The sequence below is a fragment of the Cryptomeria japonica genome, chromosome 2 (assembly GCF_030272615.1).
Source record: "Cryptomeria japonica chromosome 2, Sugi_1.0, whole genome shotgun sequence".
Classification (NCBI taxonomy): Eukaryota; Viridiplantae; Streptophyta; class Pinopsida; order Cupressales; family Cupressaceae; genus Cryptomeria; species Cryptomeria japonica.
In genome coordinates, this window is record NC_081406.1 from 607,764,070 (window position 1) to 607,779,820 (window position 15,751).

The 15,751-nt window shown below is 36.3% G+C and overlaps 1 protein-coding gene across 1 annotated transcript in view; it reads right to left on the reverse strand.

Annotated features, from left to right (window-relative positions):
* LOC131043841 (violaxanthin de-epoxidase, chloroplastic) overlaps positions 1-15,751 on the reverse strand; it is a 36,899-nt gene that overhangs the window by 10,740 nt on the left and 10,408 nt on the right. Inside the window, exons 3-4 of the mRNA XM_059216776.1 lie at positions 8,546-8,642; positions 7,965-8,356 (exon numbers count right to left, since the gene is read on the reverse strand). Of these exons, the coding sequence (XP_059072759.1) occupies positions 7,965-8,356; positions 8,546-8,642 (489 nt within the window). The remainder of the gene's footprint in view (positions 1-7,964; positions 8,357-8,545; positions 8,643-15,751) is intronic.

Genomic DNA, 15,751 nt, shown 5'->3' on the forward strand with positions numbered 1-15,751 from the left:
TGGCTTGTGTTTCGTCTAAATGCCTTCACTTAGAATCATTTCCTCCAGACCTCACACGTTTTATGGTGTTACTTGTTTTAAAAGTTGTTGTTGGTTTTTGGTACTGACTCTGTTTTGTCGAAGAGTGTTGTTTTTGTGTCAATATTTAAGATTATGGGGGGTAAGAGACGCGGAGTGGAGCCGGCTAATTGTGCTAACTAGAAGAAGAACCCTACCATTTGGCATAGGTTGCAAAAGGGGGGCATGATGCCATTCCTGGAGAAGTTGCATGGGCACAACTAGAGTATTACCAGGCAGTTTGTGAAGGGGTGGAAGAATGGTAAGGTGAATCTATTCGGTAATGTTACAAAGATTAATGAAGAGCTTATAGCTGAAGTGATGGGCATGTCTATGGAGGGGATAAAATTTTACAGAGATTAAAAGATCTCTGATGCTGCCATGAAGAAATTCCCCAAGAAAGATAAGGAGCGTGAGCACCTGGTGAAAGCGAACAAGACCCATTTTGAGCCACATCAGATTAAGGCCATTTGGAGGTGGCTCTTGAGGGTGATAATGGAATTTTTCAGCTTGGATGTTGGTGGAGAGGGTTCAAGTAAACGATCTAAGGGAAAAGCTCAAAAGACCACTTTGAGGGTTTCAGACAACTCTGGTGAACATGACTTCTTGGATCAAACTCAGAATGTTAAGGTGTCTTCTTCCTCCCATGGTTCGGAACACAATTCCTAGGAGTTGGTGGATTTTACTTCACGAGACTTTCATCCTAAATAGGAGATCCTATTTGATGTGTTGAATATTTCCAAGAACAACTCTCTAGAGGTTTTTCGTCTTTTCAAGTGGGTGTTTTATGAGATCAAGAACATTAATCTCAAGCAATGGTCTTTATCTTCCAAGATGGAAGTTGTGTAGGATAATTTGAGTGTTGGGGACAAGTCGCATGTTGTTGTTGGTGCCCATCTTGTTAGTACTGGTAAGGAGGTGGTTGAGGGGGCTTCAGTGGATTCTCTATGGACTGAAAGTGAAAAGCAAGCTATGACTAGTTGTATGGCCAAAAACATAGAATCCATCCAAAAGGTGAAGGAGATTTATGATAAAAAAATTGTGGATGTTGAGGCTAGGATTGCCAAATGTGAGGCTACCCTTCGGGGCATTATGGAAAGTAGTTATAATATTGTAAAGGCCTCTGTTAATAATATGTCCACCATGGTTAGCAAGTTAGAGAAATCTCAAATGGAAAGGATTGTTGTGGATGTGGATAAGGATGTGGGTGTTGGTGCTAAAGAATCAAGTCCTCCAGGAAAATGTACTCGTGCAAGCCTAAAAAAAGAGTCACTGAAGTGCCCCAAGACATTCTGCAATTGAAGAATGTTGCCAAGAAGATGCATTAGTTGAGTGTTGATGTTGTTGAGAATTTTAAAAATTTGGGTTGATTTTTTGTTTCTATCGTTGTGTCGGTGTTGGCTTTTTGCAGTCTTGGTGGGTTGGGCAGTCTTTTTTGTTTGTATCTACTATCTCTCAGCCCTACTAGGTTTTGTTTGAAGGTTTTGTTCTGATTGGGCTTTATATGATATATCTTATGTAATTTAGATGTAAAGGGTTTTGGGTCCCTTCAAAACCTGTTTCTTTTCGTAATAAAAAACAATATTACTTTAATACACTCCCTTAATGGTCATTCTACTATCTACACTTAGTTTGCCCCTAAATTTGACAAATTTGTTTGGCCTCAAGGACTTGGTGAGAATGTTTGCAGTCTAATTCTCAATTGGAACATATTGAAACATCATTAATCCATCTTCAACAAATTGTCATATGAAATAACAACATGTGTTGAAAACTTGAGTTGTTGTGTTATGTTGTCATTGATGTCAACTTATCTTGTGTTGTCATTGATGTCACCATATGTTTCAGATGAGTTTTTGTGTTATATTGTCATTAATGTCAACCTATCTTGGGTTGTCATTGATGTCGCTATGTGTTACAAATTGTCTAAAAAAGTATGTTCTGATGTTGTTGAGGGATTTGGTAATGATATTGAGTAAGTATGAGGTGCTTCTAGAAGGTTGATGAAGTGGAAGGTTCAATATGCAAGAAAGAGTATTTAATGTCCTAGTGTTAGAATGATTTGCATTCCTTTGGTATGTGAAGATTATGGAGTGCAGTTATGGATATAATGTTCATGATTTGTGTATGTTGTACTACTGAGTTTACAAGTCCTTTGTTGCTTAGAGGGTGGAGTTAGTTGTCGTTGTTTCTGATTGTGGTAGTCTATCAGAACTATTATGAAGAATGCTTGGCGGTTCTCTGATATGTAGTTTTTTGTGTTGCGGCTTGGAGAACATGTTTATTCTATTTTTTAGTGTTCTAATTTAATTTTTTAGTGATGTTTCGATCTGAAAGTGAAGTTATGATGTTTTGAGTTCAGTGTTGTCAGTTGGTCTAGGTTTCAGCTAGTTGAGGTGATGTTTTCTATTTGGATCATATCTTTTTGGTTTGGACACAATTTAGTGGTTGAGTTTTGATGTTGATATGGGTCTCACCATGGTGTGTATAAATCCGCATTGAGTTTTGTGCATTGGAGAATTTTTTTGGGCCGACTGGTTGGTGTGCTAAATTGTTCATCTACACGTTTCTTTTGGTGTCGGCCTTGGAGGATGTGTTAGTGTGTGCAGTTCATTGGAATCATTGGGAAAGGTTGTGTTATGACGCTTTTGGGTCCCCTATATCTCCTAGAGTGGACCACATTTGATGTTAAAGGTCTAGGTGGCCCAATTCTTATAATATTGTATATTTTGTATGTGGTCGACTTAATTTAGGGTTTCAATGAATTATGTTGTATATATACGATGGCAAATGTATGAGTTGTATGGGACATAGGTGAATTGGTGTGAAGTGGATTTGAATGATGTGTAAGCATATTTGATGTAATAAAAGTGCAAAAGACAGTTGTGGAGAGATTTGAGATAAAGTTTGATGTCAGATGTGTTAACCATGATATTGGTCACTTGGCAATGTGGTTCAAGGACAATTTCATGATCAGGAGATCTTGTTCATTTTAGTTCATTGATCCTTTGCACCTACCAAGAGAAGGTGTGTTCCTTTTGGCAGCCAGTTCAATCATTTTTGTCTTTCCCTAAGACAGTGAGTCTTAGTATTGTAAGTCCTTTGCATCTTGCCCTAAGGTAGTGCATCTTAGTCTGCAAGTCCTCTTAGGGGCAGTGAGCTCCTTGGCCTCTGCCTAAATATTGTAATCAATTATTCATACTATGAGTGTGATTCTCACTATGGTCTTTTCCTGTTTAGGGTTTTCCATGCAAATTTGGTGCTCATATGTATGTTGTGTTTTATGCTTTCATGTTTCGTAATTACAGTAATAAGTTAATTATGGTTTGAAGTTTAATAGATCAAAAGTAAAATGTTTTGAGGTTTAGATTGATTTGAAGGACTTTGTTGAAATCCCCACACATCCAAATACGTGCCAATATTTATGTACCATGACCCAGTGGCATGCTTTAAGCCATAAAGAGCATTCACCAATTTGCATGCTCTTTGTCTACAACCTTAAAACCTTAAGGTTGTATCATGTATACTTCTTACTCCAAATCTCCATTGAGGAAGGCACTCTTCCAATCATTTGATAGACTTTCTAGCCAAGTTGTGTTGTAATGGTTAGAACAAGATAGAAGGTTTTCAACTTTGTTGTAGGAGCAAAGGTCTCCTCATAGTTTATGCCTTCTCTTTGCGAGAATCCTTTAGCCACCAAGCTTGCTTTGTATTTTCCAAGTGTTTCGTCATCTTTGTACTTGACTTTGTACACCTATTTGCAACCAATGGGTTTCTCCCCTAGTGGAAGATCTGAAAGAACCTAGGTATTGTTCTTAAAAAAACTACGATGTTCAAATTCTAAAGCCTTTTCCCATTCAATTTTACCTTTTTCCTCTGAATAATCTTGGGGCTCATAAACATTTTGAATGTTAGCCATAAGAGAAAAGTTAATTGTACTTTCCTTTCTCTTGCCTCTAGATGATCTACTCTAAACCAATTCATTATACCAAACATCACCAATTCCCACCACTTAGGTTGCATGGTACATGCATCTTCTTCCAAATCAATATGATCACCATGACTTGGGCTGCATGGAATGAAAATCATCTAGATTCTGATCCAAGTTATTATAAGGAAAATTTGTTGGTATGGGTACTTGCCTAGGGGATTCCACAAGTTAAAAATTGACAGAATTCCCCCTTCAAGTGGAGCTAATAGAATCTGGACACCCAATTATTTAGCCTGCAGAGGTTGTTCTTCAAGATTCTTGATGTTAGAAGAGACTAAAAAGGCCTACCTTCTTCATCCAATACAGCATCCCTACTAAATGTTAGATGAATAGTGTCCACATCATTCAACTGATAAGCCTTATGATTTTCACTGTATCATGTAAGCATCAAGTTCTAACATTTGAAATCCAATTTTGTTCTCTTAGCATTCAGAATCCAAACGTATGCAATGGAACCAAAATCCTCAAGATGACTGCTTATTAGTTTCCTCCCAGACTAAGCTTCCTCTAGGGCCATCTTTTTAACAGACTGTGTGGGAGACCAGTTAAGAAGGTATATTGTAGTGTAAACTACCTTAGCCACAAACTTCTTTGGAACATTCTTATTCTCCAACATACTTTGGGCCATGTCTATAATACTTCGATTTCTCCTCTCATTTATACCATTCTATTAAGGAGTATAGGGTGTGGTAAGCTAATGTTTGGTATCGTATTTAAAACAAAAGTCAATGAATTCCTTGGAATAAAACTCACCCCCATTGTTTGACCTAAGAAAGATGATTGGGCATCCTGATTCTTTTTCAACTAAAGCTTTAATCTTTTGAAATTCACTAAACACATGAATTTGGTTTGAGGAAAAACACCCACATTTTTCTACTAAAATCATCAACAAACAAGAGAAAAAACCTCACACCAATAACCAATGTGATATTCATTCGTCCAAAAATATTTGCATCCAGTTGAAGGACCTTCTGAAAATGGAGTTTGATGTTGCTTCTTTGCTTAGCAAGCTTCACACACACTGTGTTCCTATTTTTAAACCTCAGGTAAGCCTTCTACCATATTCTCTCGAGCCAACTAAGAGAGACAAGATAGGTTGAGATGCCCATAATGTTGATGCCAAAGCGTACTGATAGAAGAACTCTTTGTAGCCAATGCATGCTCCTGAGACTCTCAAGTATCAACCAGCTGATAGAACCCATGATCTTCGAGGCCAACTGCAATCTTTTTCTTGGATTCATTGTCAACAATATGACACTTATGTGCACTGAATAGGACATCCAAGTTGGGACAATGATGCATAATCTAACTTACTGAGAGAAAAATGAGCTTCATGCTTGGAACATAGTATACATTGAGAAAAATGATATTTCTGTTGCCAAAAGTAATTTGAACATTGCCTATGTTGACAACTATATACTCTTCACCACCACTAAAAATAACAATATCTAAACAAAGCTTGATACTCTAAGAACCAATCTCTCTTGTGTGTAAAATGTCATGATGCTCCATAATCAATATACCATGTAGAAGACTTTGCATGATGTGTTGGTCATTTTTCCATGAATGCATAGAAGGTAGACTCCTACTCTAAATGTTATACAACATGAGCCTTCTATTGAGACCCTCCTTGGATGGATTTTTTATCAGCCAACCACTTTTTGTAGTGCTTCTTCATATGACCAAATTTAGCACAATAATGACATGTGATAGTCTTCGGATTCTTGGAAGTATCATCAAATTTTCCTTGTCCTTTCTACTGAGAGGACTTGTGCTTGCCTTCATCTTTGGTGGTAAAAACTTATTCCACACTGACTATATAGCTACTGTTACCAAATTTCTTCTTCCATTTGTCTTGTTGTTAGAGCTTTTTGCACAGATCATCAAACTTTAAATCAACATTTAAAGAGGTGATGTTTAGCGTTTCTATGAAATGCTCATATGATCATGGTAATCTTTTCAGTTTTATAACAATGATGTCTTCTTCTTCCATGTTGCGACCAATGGCCTCCACTTGATCACAAACGTCTTTGATTTTCATCAAATGATCCTATAAAGACATTTTCTCATCCATCATGATTGAGAACAACATATTTTCAAGGAAAAAAGCTCTGCCTTTATCAAACGCTTCAAGCAGAGATTTTAGATGAGTCCAAATTTTTGTAGAGGTCTTGCTAGAGGGAACCTCTAGAAGCATTTCATCTATGACAGATAGCTTGAAGTGCATACTAGCTTCTCAATTACACTCATCAAATTTGTCTTAGTCTTTACCCGCAATTGTTGGATGAGTGTATGTAAAAAGGACAATCTAGTCAAGGCACTCAAATATTGTGACCATCCATTGTTTTTAGGTGTTATAATTTTTGTTATTGAACTTCTAATTGCCTTCCAACATGACGTTGGGAAAAGAAGTCATGGCTCCCATTGTTTGAAGGCACAAAAAATGAGGTAAATTGTAGCTTAACTAAAAAAATTAGGAAAGGTTTGGAAAACCCTAAACACCTTTGATTCCTAATTTTAAAAAATTGGCAAAAAAAAGAAGAAGTTGAAACCCACGATCTAAAAACTTTTTGTAAAAAGTTGCTGCAAAAAAAAATAGACTTGGGTATGAAACACTAGGAGAATAAGAGGCCCCAATTTTCTTAAAGTTGATAAAAAAAAATAAAGCAACAAAGCCCTTGCAGAAATCTATCACCAAAGAAACCCTAGTCGCAAAAAATAAAAGAGCAGAGTCGACGCACGAAAAAACACCCAAATCACATGATTTGAAGCTTTGAAGAAACGACGATTTGCAAATGTCTCAACATGAGTAGAGAGGCATGAAGGAAAACCCACAATTTTGAAAAAAAATGTTCAAAAAACAATGGTTTTGAAGGAAAAAAAATTGTTCAAAAAATAAAATCACAATTTTTTGAAAGAAAAAAAACCCATGATTTTTATAAATAAATTTACCAAAAAAGTCTCAAAAAATACCTTATCTCTAATACCATGAAATCGTAGTCAATATTGAACAAAGGCACAAAAAATCCTTAAATAGATGATTAAGAAGATCCCTTCATAACAGAAATGATGGAGAACTAAAGAAATAAAAGAAAGTTAACAAAACAACTTAAATGACCATTATAAGCTAAATATAACAATATTACTTTAATAGATGATAAATGATGGAATATGATCTAAAATATTGAGATAAAAATTAAGACAAAAATCCAAAAATCTCACTATAAAGAAAATGTAATCTATTGGGACAATTGATTAGGTTGGGGTCCCATGGAGGGGGGCTTCCTAAAAAATAGAGTTGTAAAGTGTTATCTATTGGGACAACTAACTAGGTTGGGATCTCATGGAGAGGGGCTTCCTAAAAAATAGAGCGAGAGCTACTGAGATTTTTTAGGAAAGTTTTAAAGTTGTTGGTCCCATTAATTTTGTAGTGGAGTTCACTTAAAAGTCTAAGCTCCAAAATTTAAGGAATATAATACCTTTGTTTACTATAATATATTGATAAAACAATTAAAAAAATCATTTTCCCTTCAAAACTATTTTTTAATAGAAATATAATCTTAAATGTTTGAGAAGTGACTATAACATCTCTAAGTTGGTGGAGCAATTTCTAGCACCATCCCATTTTCACCCCCTCAAATATGCAAGCCTAAAAAATAGGAGCTTCTATTTTCTAAGAAAATATTTCAAATAATCCATAGCAACAAAAAATTTCCTTCATGAAACCTCCTCTTTCTAAAAATAGAAACTTAAGCCCTTCCGTGAGACCCCATCCTTAGAAAAAATATTGCATAATGTTTTACTTTCAACGATTACATTTGCAAATAAGAGCCAACTAAAATAACTAGAGTTAATCATATACTAATTAGAAATGAAATTTTGATGAAACATTTTTGTATAGGATAAAGTAAAATACCAGTCATCCTGATAGTGAAGATACTCGTTATCATGATTGTAGAGAATCGCAGGTTGAGAGGAATCTTGCACAAATCTTTGAATAGCATGACGAGTGAAGAAACCACCGCCAGGGGTTGATACTCTCCATGACAATTTTCCGGTAAGATTGCTTGATGTAGGATAAAACTCATGCACTTGGCAATCATAGGTATCAAAAATTGGATTCAAGCCTCCACTTATGTACCACTGTCCTTTGAAATCAGCAATGTTGAAATTTTGAACAAGAGCAGAAGGGTCTGGAACAGGGGACACCCCTTCACCTTTTTTCCTAGGTACACAGTTCTTTCGTGACAATGCACATTGATTAAAGCGATCTACAGCATCATTTTCAAACAGATCTCCACATTTGATCTGGAAACAGGTTTTAATGCTTGAAATTAATATTCTAATTCTAAACCATACCAAGAATGCAAGAAAAAATCGAACATTCGAACATTGTGCAAACATAATGCAGGTTAATAAATTTCCATCTCTGTTATACTTGTCGTTTAAGGTGGACAAAAATAGGTGGGGGAGTGAGTGAGAGAGAGAGAGAGAGACCTGACATGCTGTCTCATCAGGACGATTATTACACATTTCGATGCAAGCAACATTTGCTGCACAGGCTGGGTCTGCAATGCAGCGTACTAATTCCTCTCTGCAAATGGACATAATCAACATTTAGATTCATAGGAATGATAGGAAACTAAGGATGTCGAGCTGGGAAACTGCTTTGGAACGAAAGAAAAATCTTGATTCACAATGCAATTTTATAATTGACTACCTGCACGTGCATGTAAAATGTTCAGTAAAAAGGGAAAATGTTTTACGCTCAGTGCACAACTGACATTAAAGATATCAAGGTTTGAAGAATCAATCTATATGTTAGGTATTGTTCCAGTTGAGATGTTGTCCTCTGATCTTCTTTGATAATGGTGCTACAGTGATTTGTCATAACTATGTACAAGCTTTGGGGTACAAGGCTCCAGCCATTATGGTGGTCCAGGGCAAAATCTAGATTTATTTTCATTCTTTAGGTGGAGAGAAGACATGCAAAAGTAGACACAGAAATATGACCCCAAAGAGGACTAGAAAACTTTTCACAAATTCCATTCGAAAGAGAAATTTGGTCAACTACTGCAGCATTAGGCATGGAAATGATACCTAAAAGCAACACAGATCCTAAATGGCAATTACAGCATGGTAGAACTAGAATCTTCAATAATGAAGAGGATGTGCTCCCCATGAAATAAGAGGAAAACATCTATGGCATATTATAAAGCCACAACTCCTATTGTATGATGCAGAAAAGTGCTTAAGGGAAATTTTTTTATTATCAGTCACTAATTTTATGGTCTATCTTTAAACAAACACGATAGGCCTCATGCTAAACTAGATTTGGCATGCTACCCAACCAAGGAAAATTTTGGTTAATCATTTTCCTTATCATTCTATTGAAATTCATAGGAGTCATGTCTCTGACCATAGGCACATTGGCCTTCTCTGTAGCTTGAGATAACTGCAAACTGAAGCGTTGTAAAATTTCTTTCTAGCTAAAAGTATTTCACCTTGAGAATCCCATACTTCTTTTAAGGGATGTACTGAATCTCAGCCTCGTTCTCAATCCAAAAAAAGCAGCTCTGATTGGAATTAATGGTGGAATGGTCAAAATACTCAGCACAAAAAGCTTTTTTTGAAATAAAACAGAGAGTTACAATTAGAAGAAGATTTTTGTTTGACTAAAAGAGGGGTAAAAAATAATTCAAACACAAAAAGAATAAAAAGCATTACAGCACCCTGTCATTATCCACTAAGTTATCTAACAAATGAGACAGTGCTGGAGGTAACTGTCCCCAATCCACAATGTTCAAATTCAGCATTTGATCAAAAGCCCACTTGGCCAAACAATCTGCAACTCTATTCCACTCCCTAAGAATATGATTAAAAGTAACATATTCCAGAGATCCACACAACCGAAGAATCTATTTAATAACCACAACTAAGTGCCAACTAACATCATCAAGCCGCCGACCATTAAACAAAGTCACCACCACCCGGGAATCAGATTCACAAATAATCCTATGCCAACCAAGTTCACAACCACGCTCCACAGCATACAAAATGGCTAGAGCCTCCATTAAATTATTAGTATGAATACCCTTATAAATAGAAAAAATAAACTGAACATCACCAGAACTATCACGACCAACCCCACCAATATCAGCAGGACCAGGATTCCCTCATGATGAACCATCAGTGTTAACTTTCAAAACTCCCTAAGGAGGGGTCCCGTGACCCTCCCAATTTACCTTCAGCAAAGGATGTCTACATATATTCTGCATGACTTGTCTAGCCCACATTGAAACATTTTCCTGAAGAGGAAAGTTGAGATGGTTGCAAATAGCAAAATCAACAAGACCTACACCTCCAGCCAAGTCACACTTGGCCAAAACCGTCTCGCAAAGAGAATGCATAATTTTTCACCACAAATGTTGAACAATCATTCTAACATCATGAAAAAATTTACGATTCCTCTCCAACCAAATATGCCAGATGATAAAAGTAGGCCCTAGAGTCCAGGCAACCTGAAGAAAAGAAGCATCGCAATTTGTATGGGTGCTTGGATCAAGCAAAGACTTAGTGTAAAGGACTTAAGGAATTGTAGGGGGGCAATAAAAACAGGTCTTCATGATGGGTTCATGACGAACTGGACTGGTCTTTATGTAATCATGATACATTGAGTCATAATGGCACTTGTCCCAAAATAGTAGAAAAAAGGTGTGTATAGCCAATGACCAAACTCATCACAAATTGTCACTAGAACATCAATAACGTGTTTTCTTATGATCAAACCCATTTCAAATAAGATGGAAATTAAAACCAATCACCTACATTGGAAGTTAGAGCAATTGATAGACCAACAGTTAAGTTGGTTTATGATTTGAAGCTTTCGATGCTGGGTTTTCAATATGTTTTGGTGAAAAGAGTCTTGGAGGGTAGCTGAAAAGCATAAGCAAAGGTTTGATACAAGAGAACAAAGAATGTGCGGTCCCAAAAGGATCAAGGTAAATTAAGGAACAAGAAACTATCGATTATTTTAAAATTTGATTCTTCATTTCCAATCTTGGAGGCTTCCACTGCACAGGAGGACCATGATATGACTAGACCTAGGAGTTCGGAAGTACGTTAAAACTTCTTGTAAGTCTTGGAGAAGTGTGAGTCACCGTTGTTGAGCACCAAAACCACAATTCTAGTTCACGGTAGACCAAACAAAGAGAGTTGCAATACCTCTGGTTTGTACTGATTTACAAGTAATACAAGGAGGTAGAAGTGTTGTAGGCACTTATCAAGTTGGGTTTTTTCCAAGAAATTGGGGGTTTCTCACGTGAAAACTGAAGTGTTAGGTGTGAAAGCATGTGCTTTGCAGTAATTTCAGTTTATGTGAACATAGTTCACTTTCCAAAGGTTAAAAGAATAGTTCTAATACAGAGCATTATAAGATTTTGGTGATTTATAATCCACAAAGCATAGTTTTTTAGGTGATTTCAGATCATTGTGGGATATAGAACAAGGAAGATAAGTTGATGATTATACTTAAGCAGGAGGCATTCTATAGTGGCATTAAGGACTGTCAGTTGTGACTATTATAAAAACATTTTACAACCAAAATTTATTTAAAAAGTCTTTCTGATTTCTTGTTACCTGTCACTGACCATCACATATTGCCTTTGGCTTCATGGGAATTTTGTACTTGGTGGGAGCATCTTATAGTATTACATCTGATAAGAAGTACAATGGTGTCAATGTATTTGTTGCTCCTGTCGGTGCTGGTTTATGAAAAGTAATTCAATGTAACTGTCACTTTGGATATTGGGTGCGTGAAGTGTTGGCTCTTTGTCTACCTTCACTATATTCATATTCGAGCTATCTTTGTCATCACACGGTTGTTGCAGATTGTATTTTGGGGGATGCGTGAAGTTTAAGGGATCGACATATATAAAAAGCCTATGTTCAAGCCATATTGTAGCAACTATCAGTTGTTTGAGACATTATCTACTTATTCTATTAATTGTCAAGTGATTAAGCTTGTGAAACTTTGTATCAGATTTGTGCCTTTAATAAAGGTTGATTTTTGGTGTGGCTAGGTTTTTCACCCTTAGGTGGACAGTTTTCCTAGGATAAAATCCTATGTATCTTGTTCTTATGAGAATTTTTCTAAGTTTCAGATTTATGTGTCTTACCTTTCTAGTTCTAACATTAACATGGTATTATAGCGAGTTTGAGGTCATCTCCCTCACAGGTGGCCTCAGGATTTTGTGAGGTTTGCTTGTTTATTGTTTGGTGTTATTCGGTCTATGTTTTCTGAAGACAACACCATTCTTTAAGTTGCGACTTCATTTCTTCCTATTTCGGATTTCTTGAGTGGCCCTGTAAAACACGACGGGATCTCTGTAATGCGACTGATCTGAGGGTATCGCATCATGTGAGGTCCACTTTATTGTAAGGACAAGATCAAGGCTTCTCTATGTTGTTGCTCTTATCTGGCATCTGCATCCTATCAGCTTGTACTTGCTCTAATCATTTATCACATTGTTGTCATTGCTATAATCTGCAATCTTTGTCTTGTTCAAAGGAGAGGACACTCAGTATGTGGTGTATTTGAGAAGACCTTAATGCATACCAAAAGATTCTTGATATAAAGAACAATGTTGGAGGAGTCTTATGAGAAGATAAGACCCAGCTACCGGACTAACTCACTGGGAACCGGCAATAAAGAGGTGGAGGCTACACATATTCTAGGTGCATAGCATGTTTTTGTGAACTTCAAACTGAATGCTATATCTGAGCATTCTCTAGGCTATCATTATGTTACATACTGCTATAAGTGTTGGCCACTCTACTGATGGGAGATTTGGAATTGGGGTCCTAGGATCGTGGTCTTTTCATCTTCAAAGGGAGCCCAACATTTCAGCTTCAGAGGGAGCCTAACATCCAACTTCAGAAGGAGCTTGTCATTTCATTAGAGGAAATCTTGGACAAAGAGGTTAAAAGGTTGATATCAGGTTTAGAGGAAGCCACATCATCATGAAGATTTTGTTAATGCGTTTTTCTCTGTGATGGGGAAATTTGAGGTGAAAGCCCTTGCAATGCATTTTTCTCTGTGATGGAGAACTTTGAGGTGAAAGCCCTTGTAATGCATTTTTCTCTGTGATGGAGAAATTTGAGGTGAAAGCCCTTGTAATGCATTTTTTCTCTATGATGAAGATATTTTAGGTGCAAGCCCTTGTTAATGCATTCTTCTCTACTAGAGAAGTTTGAGGTGAAAGCCCTTGTTCCACCCTTTGGGAGTAGCCATGGTGGATGTCATTTGAGAGACTCCATGACAACATCACGTTGAGTGACTCCGTGATGAGAGCTTGTGTTTATTTCACTCGTGGGAGTAGCCATGGTGAACATCATGTTGAGTGAATCCATGATGCTATCATGTTGAGAGAATCTGTGATAAAATGTTGCTTTATATATATATGGGTGTAGCCATTGTGTTTGTCATGTTGAGCGACTCCATGAGGGATCAGAAAATAATATCTCCTTTGCTAAGAGAGAGTGTTAATGTTTGCATACGCTGCAGGAGATTTTATTTTTCCTGCGATGGTTGTATAACCATTTTGTTGATATCATGCCTTACTTTTATCAGTTCGTCTCTGTTCAAAGATATTGATCTTGCATTTATGAGTTCCTTCTTAGCTGGAAGTGTTTCCGGTTTCTTGTTACCTATCATCGACCATCACATATTTCCTTTGGCTTCATCGGAATTTTGCACTTGGTGGAAGCGTCTTATCGTATTACATCCGATAAGAAGTGCAACGGTGTCAACGTATTTGCTGCTCCTTTCGATGGTGGTTTATGAAACATAATTCAATGTAACTACCGATTTGGATATTGGGTGCGTGAAGTGTTGGCTCTTTGTCTACCTTCACTATATTCATATTCGAGCTTTCTTTGTCATCACATGGTTGTGGATTGTATTTTGGGGGATGTGTGAAGTTTAAGGGATTGACATATATAAAAAGCCTATGTTCAAGCCATATTGTTGGAGCTATCAGTTGTCTGAGACATTATCGACTTATTCTCTTAATTGTCAAGTGATTAAGCTTGTGAAGCTTTGTATCAGATTAGTGCCTTTAATAAAAGTTGATTTTTGGTGTGGCTGGGTTTTTCACCCTCAGGTGGATGGTTTTCCCAGGATAAAATTATGTGTATCTTGTTCTTGTGAGATTTTTCTAAGTTTCAGATTTTCGTGTCTTACCTTTCCAATTCTAACATTAATAAAAAGAAAATTAAAACAATAAAAGAGCTCTTATGTAAATAAAAGTTACCCTTCAAATAAAAATAAGGTAAAGTATATCAATATTTTTTTCCTTTTGTAAATAAAATATCTCTAAATTGATATTTCTTGGTCTTTTTTAGATAGAAGTATTTAAGATATTATACTAGTGATAGATCATTCCCTTGTTGCTAGTTTGTGCTTCTTGTTAATCCACTAGTTGAACTACTGAATGGGAATTGAAGTTTTTGAAGGATCTTGTATCTTTTACTTAGTTTGAGTTTGGAACTCTTACCATAGGTAGTGGTTCTTCTTACCCAAATTTATTACTATTTGCATAGCTTTCCAAACAATGGCAAGACTATCAATGCTCAATTCAAGTTGAATACCCCCCTTCGTTAGCCTCCAATTAAAGTTTCAACCTCTTATAGGGATTTAAAAATTAAGTTCTAGTAGAGAAGCCAAGGTATTATCAATTGCATAGTTGCTAAGTTTGAAAAAAATGATTTGTTTGGAAGGTCGCAGAATTCAGACAGCTGTAATTTAAAAAAGCATTGGTAAAATTTCTATAGGAATTGAAATGTATGGATTGATATGGACAAATCTGGATGGTCAAAAAAACCAAGGTCCATCCGCATTTTTGTTCCTTTACTATTGATCCTATTTGTTTTAACTTGGAAAGTTGTGAAAAGAAGTAATTTACTTCCAAAACTTGGTCCAATTGAGCGTTGTCATATTTTCATTCCAGATCCATTTCCACCATTAATTGGGTTTTTCTTGCATAAAGAAGCTAGCATTCCAAGTGAGTGTTGCCATTCTTTCATTCCAAATCCATTTCTACCATTGATAAGATTTGGCTTCCTTAAAGAAGGTGCAAGCTCCGCCTTCAAATCTTTGGTTGTGCTGTTTAGATTGAAATATGTGTTCATGAGGTTGAGCTAGGAAAACACATCCTTCCCATCAAGTATGTGTAGAATTTGTTGTACATGCAGTCGATGGAAAGGTCCAAGGGTCAACTATTTTTAATTTCCCATTTTTTAACAAAGATGTGGTCGCATAGCCTAGATTGACATTCAATCCGATGCCTATGTTGCTATGATTAAAGTGCATGTGATTGGTATTCCTTCTGTCAATCAAGAATTATATGAGGTAGACATGGCACAAAACTTCCATAAATCAAAATACAGTGTGCTCATTTTTTCTTAATTCATCCAAGTAAATAAATAAATTACTGAAGTAAACTTAAATATAAGGTACAATATATAATTACCCAATAGGTTGGCTAGTCCATAACCCTACATTATGTATATGATAAAAATATAACAATTAGCGACTAACAAATTGTGAGTTCAAAGAATCTATCCCTGGCCAAAATATGGGAAGTTTGTTGAGCTTGTCTTTAATAATACACTTGCCATTATCAAACTCAAGCCTACAAATAT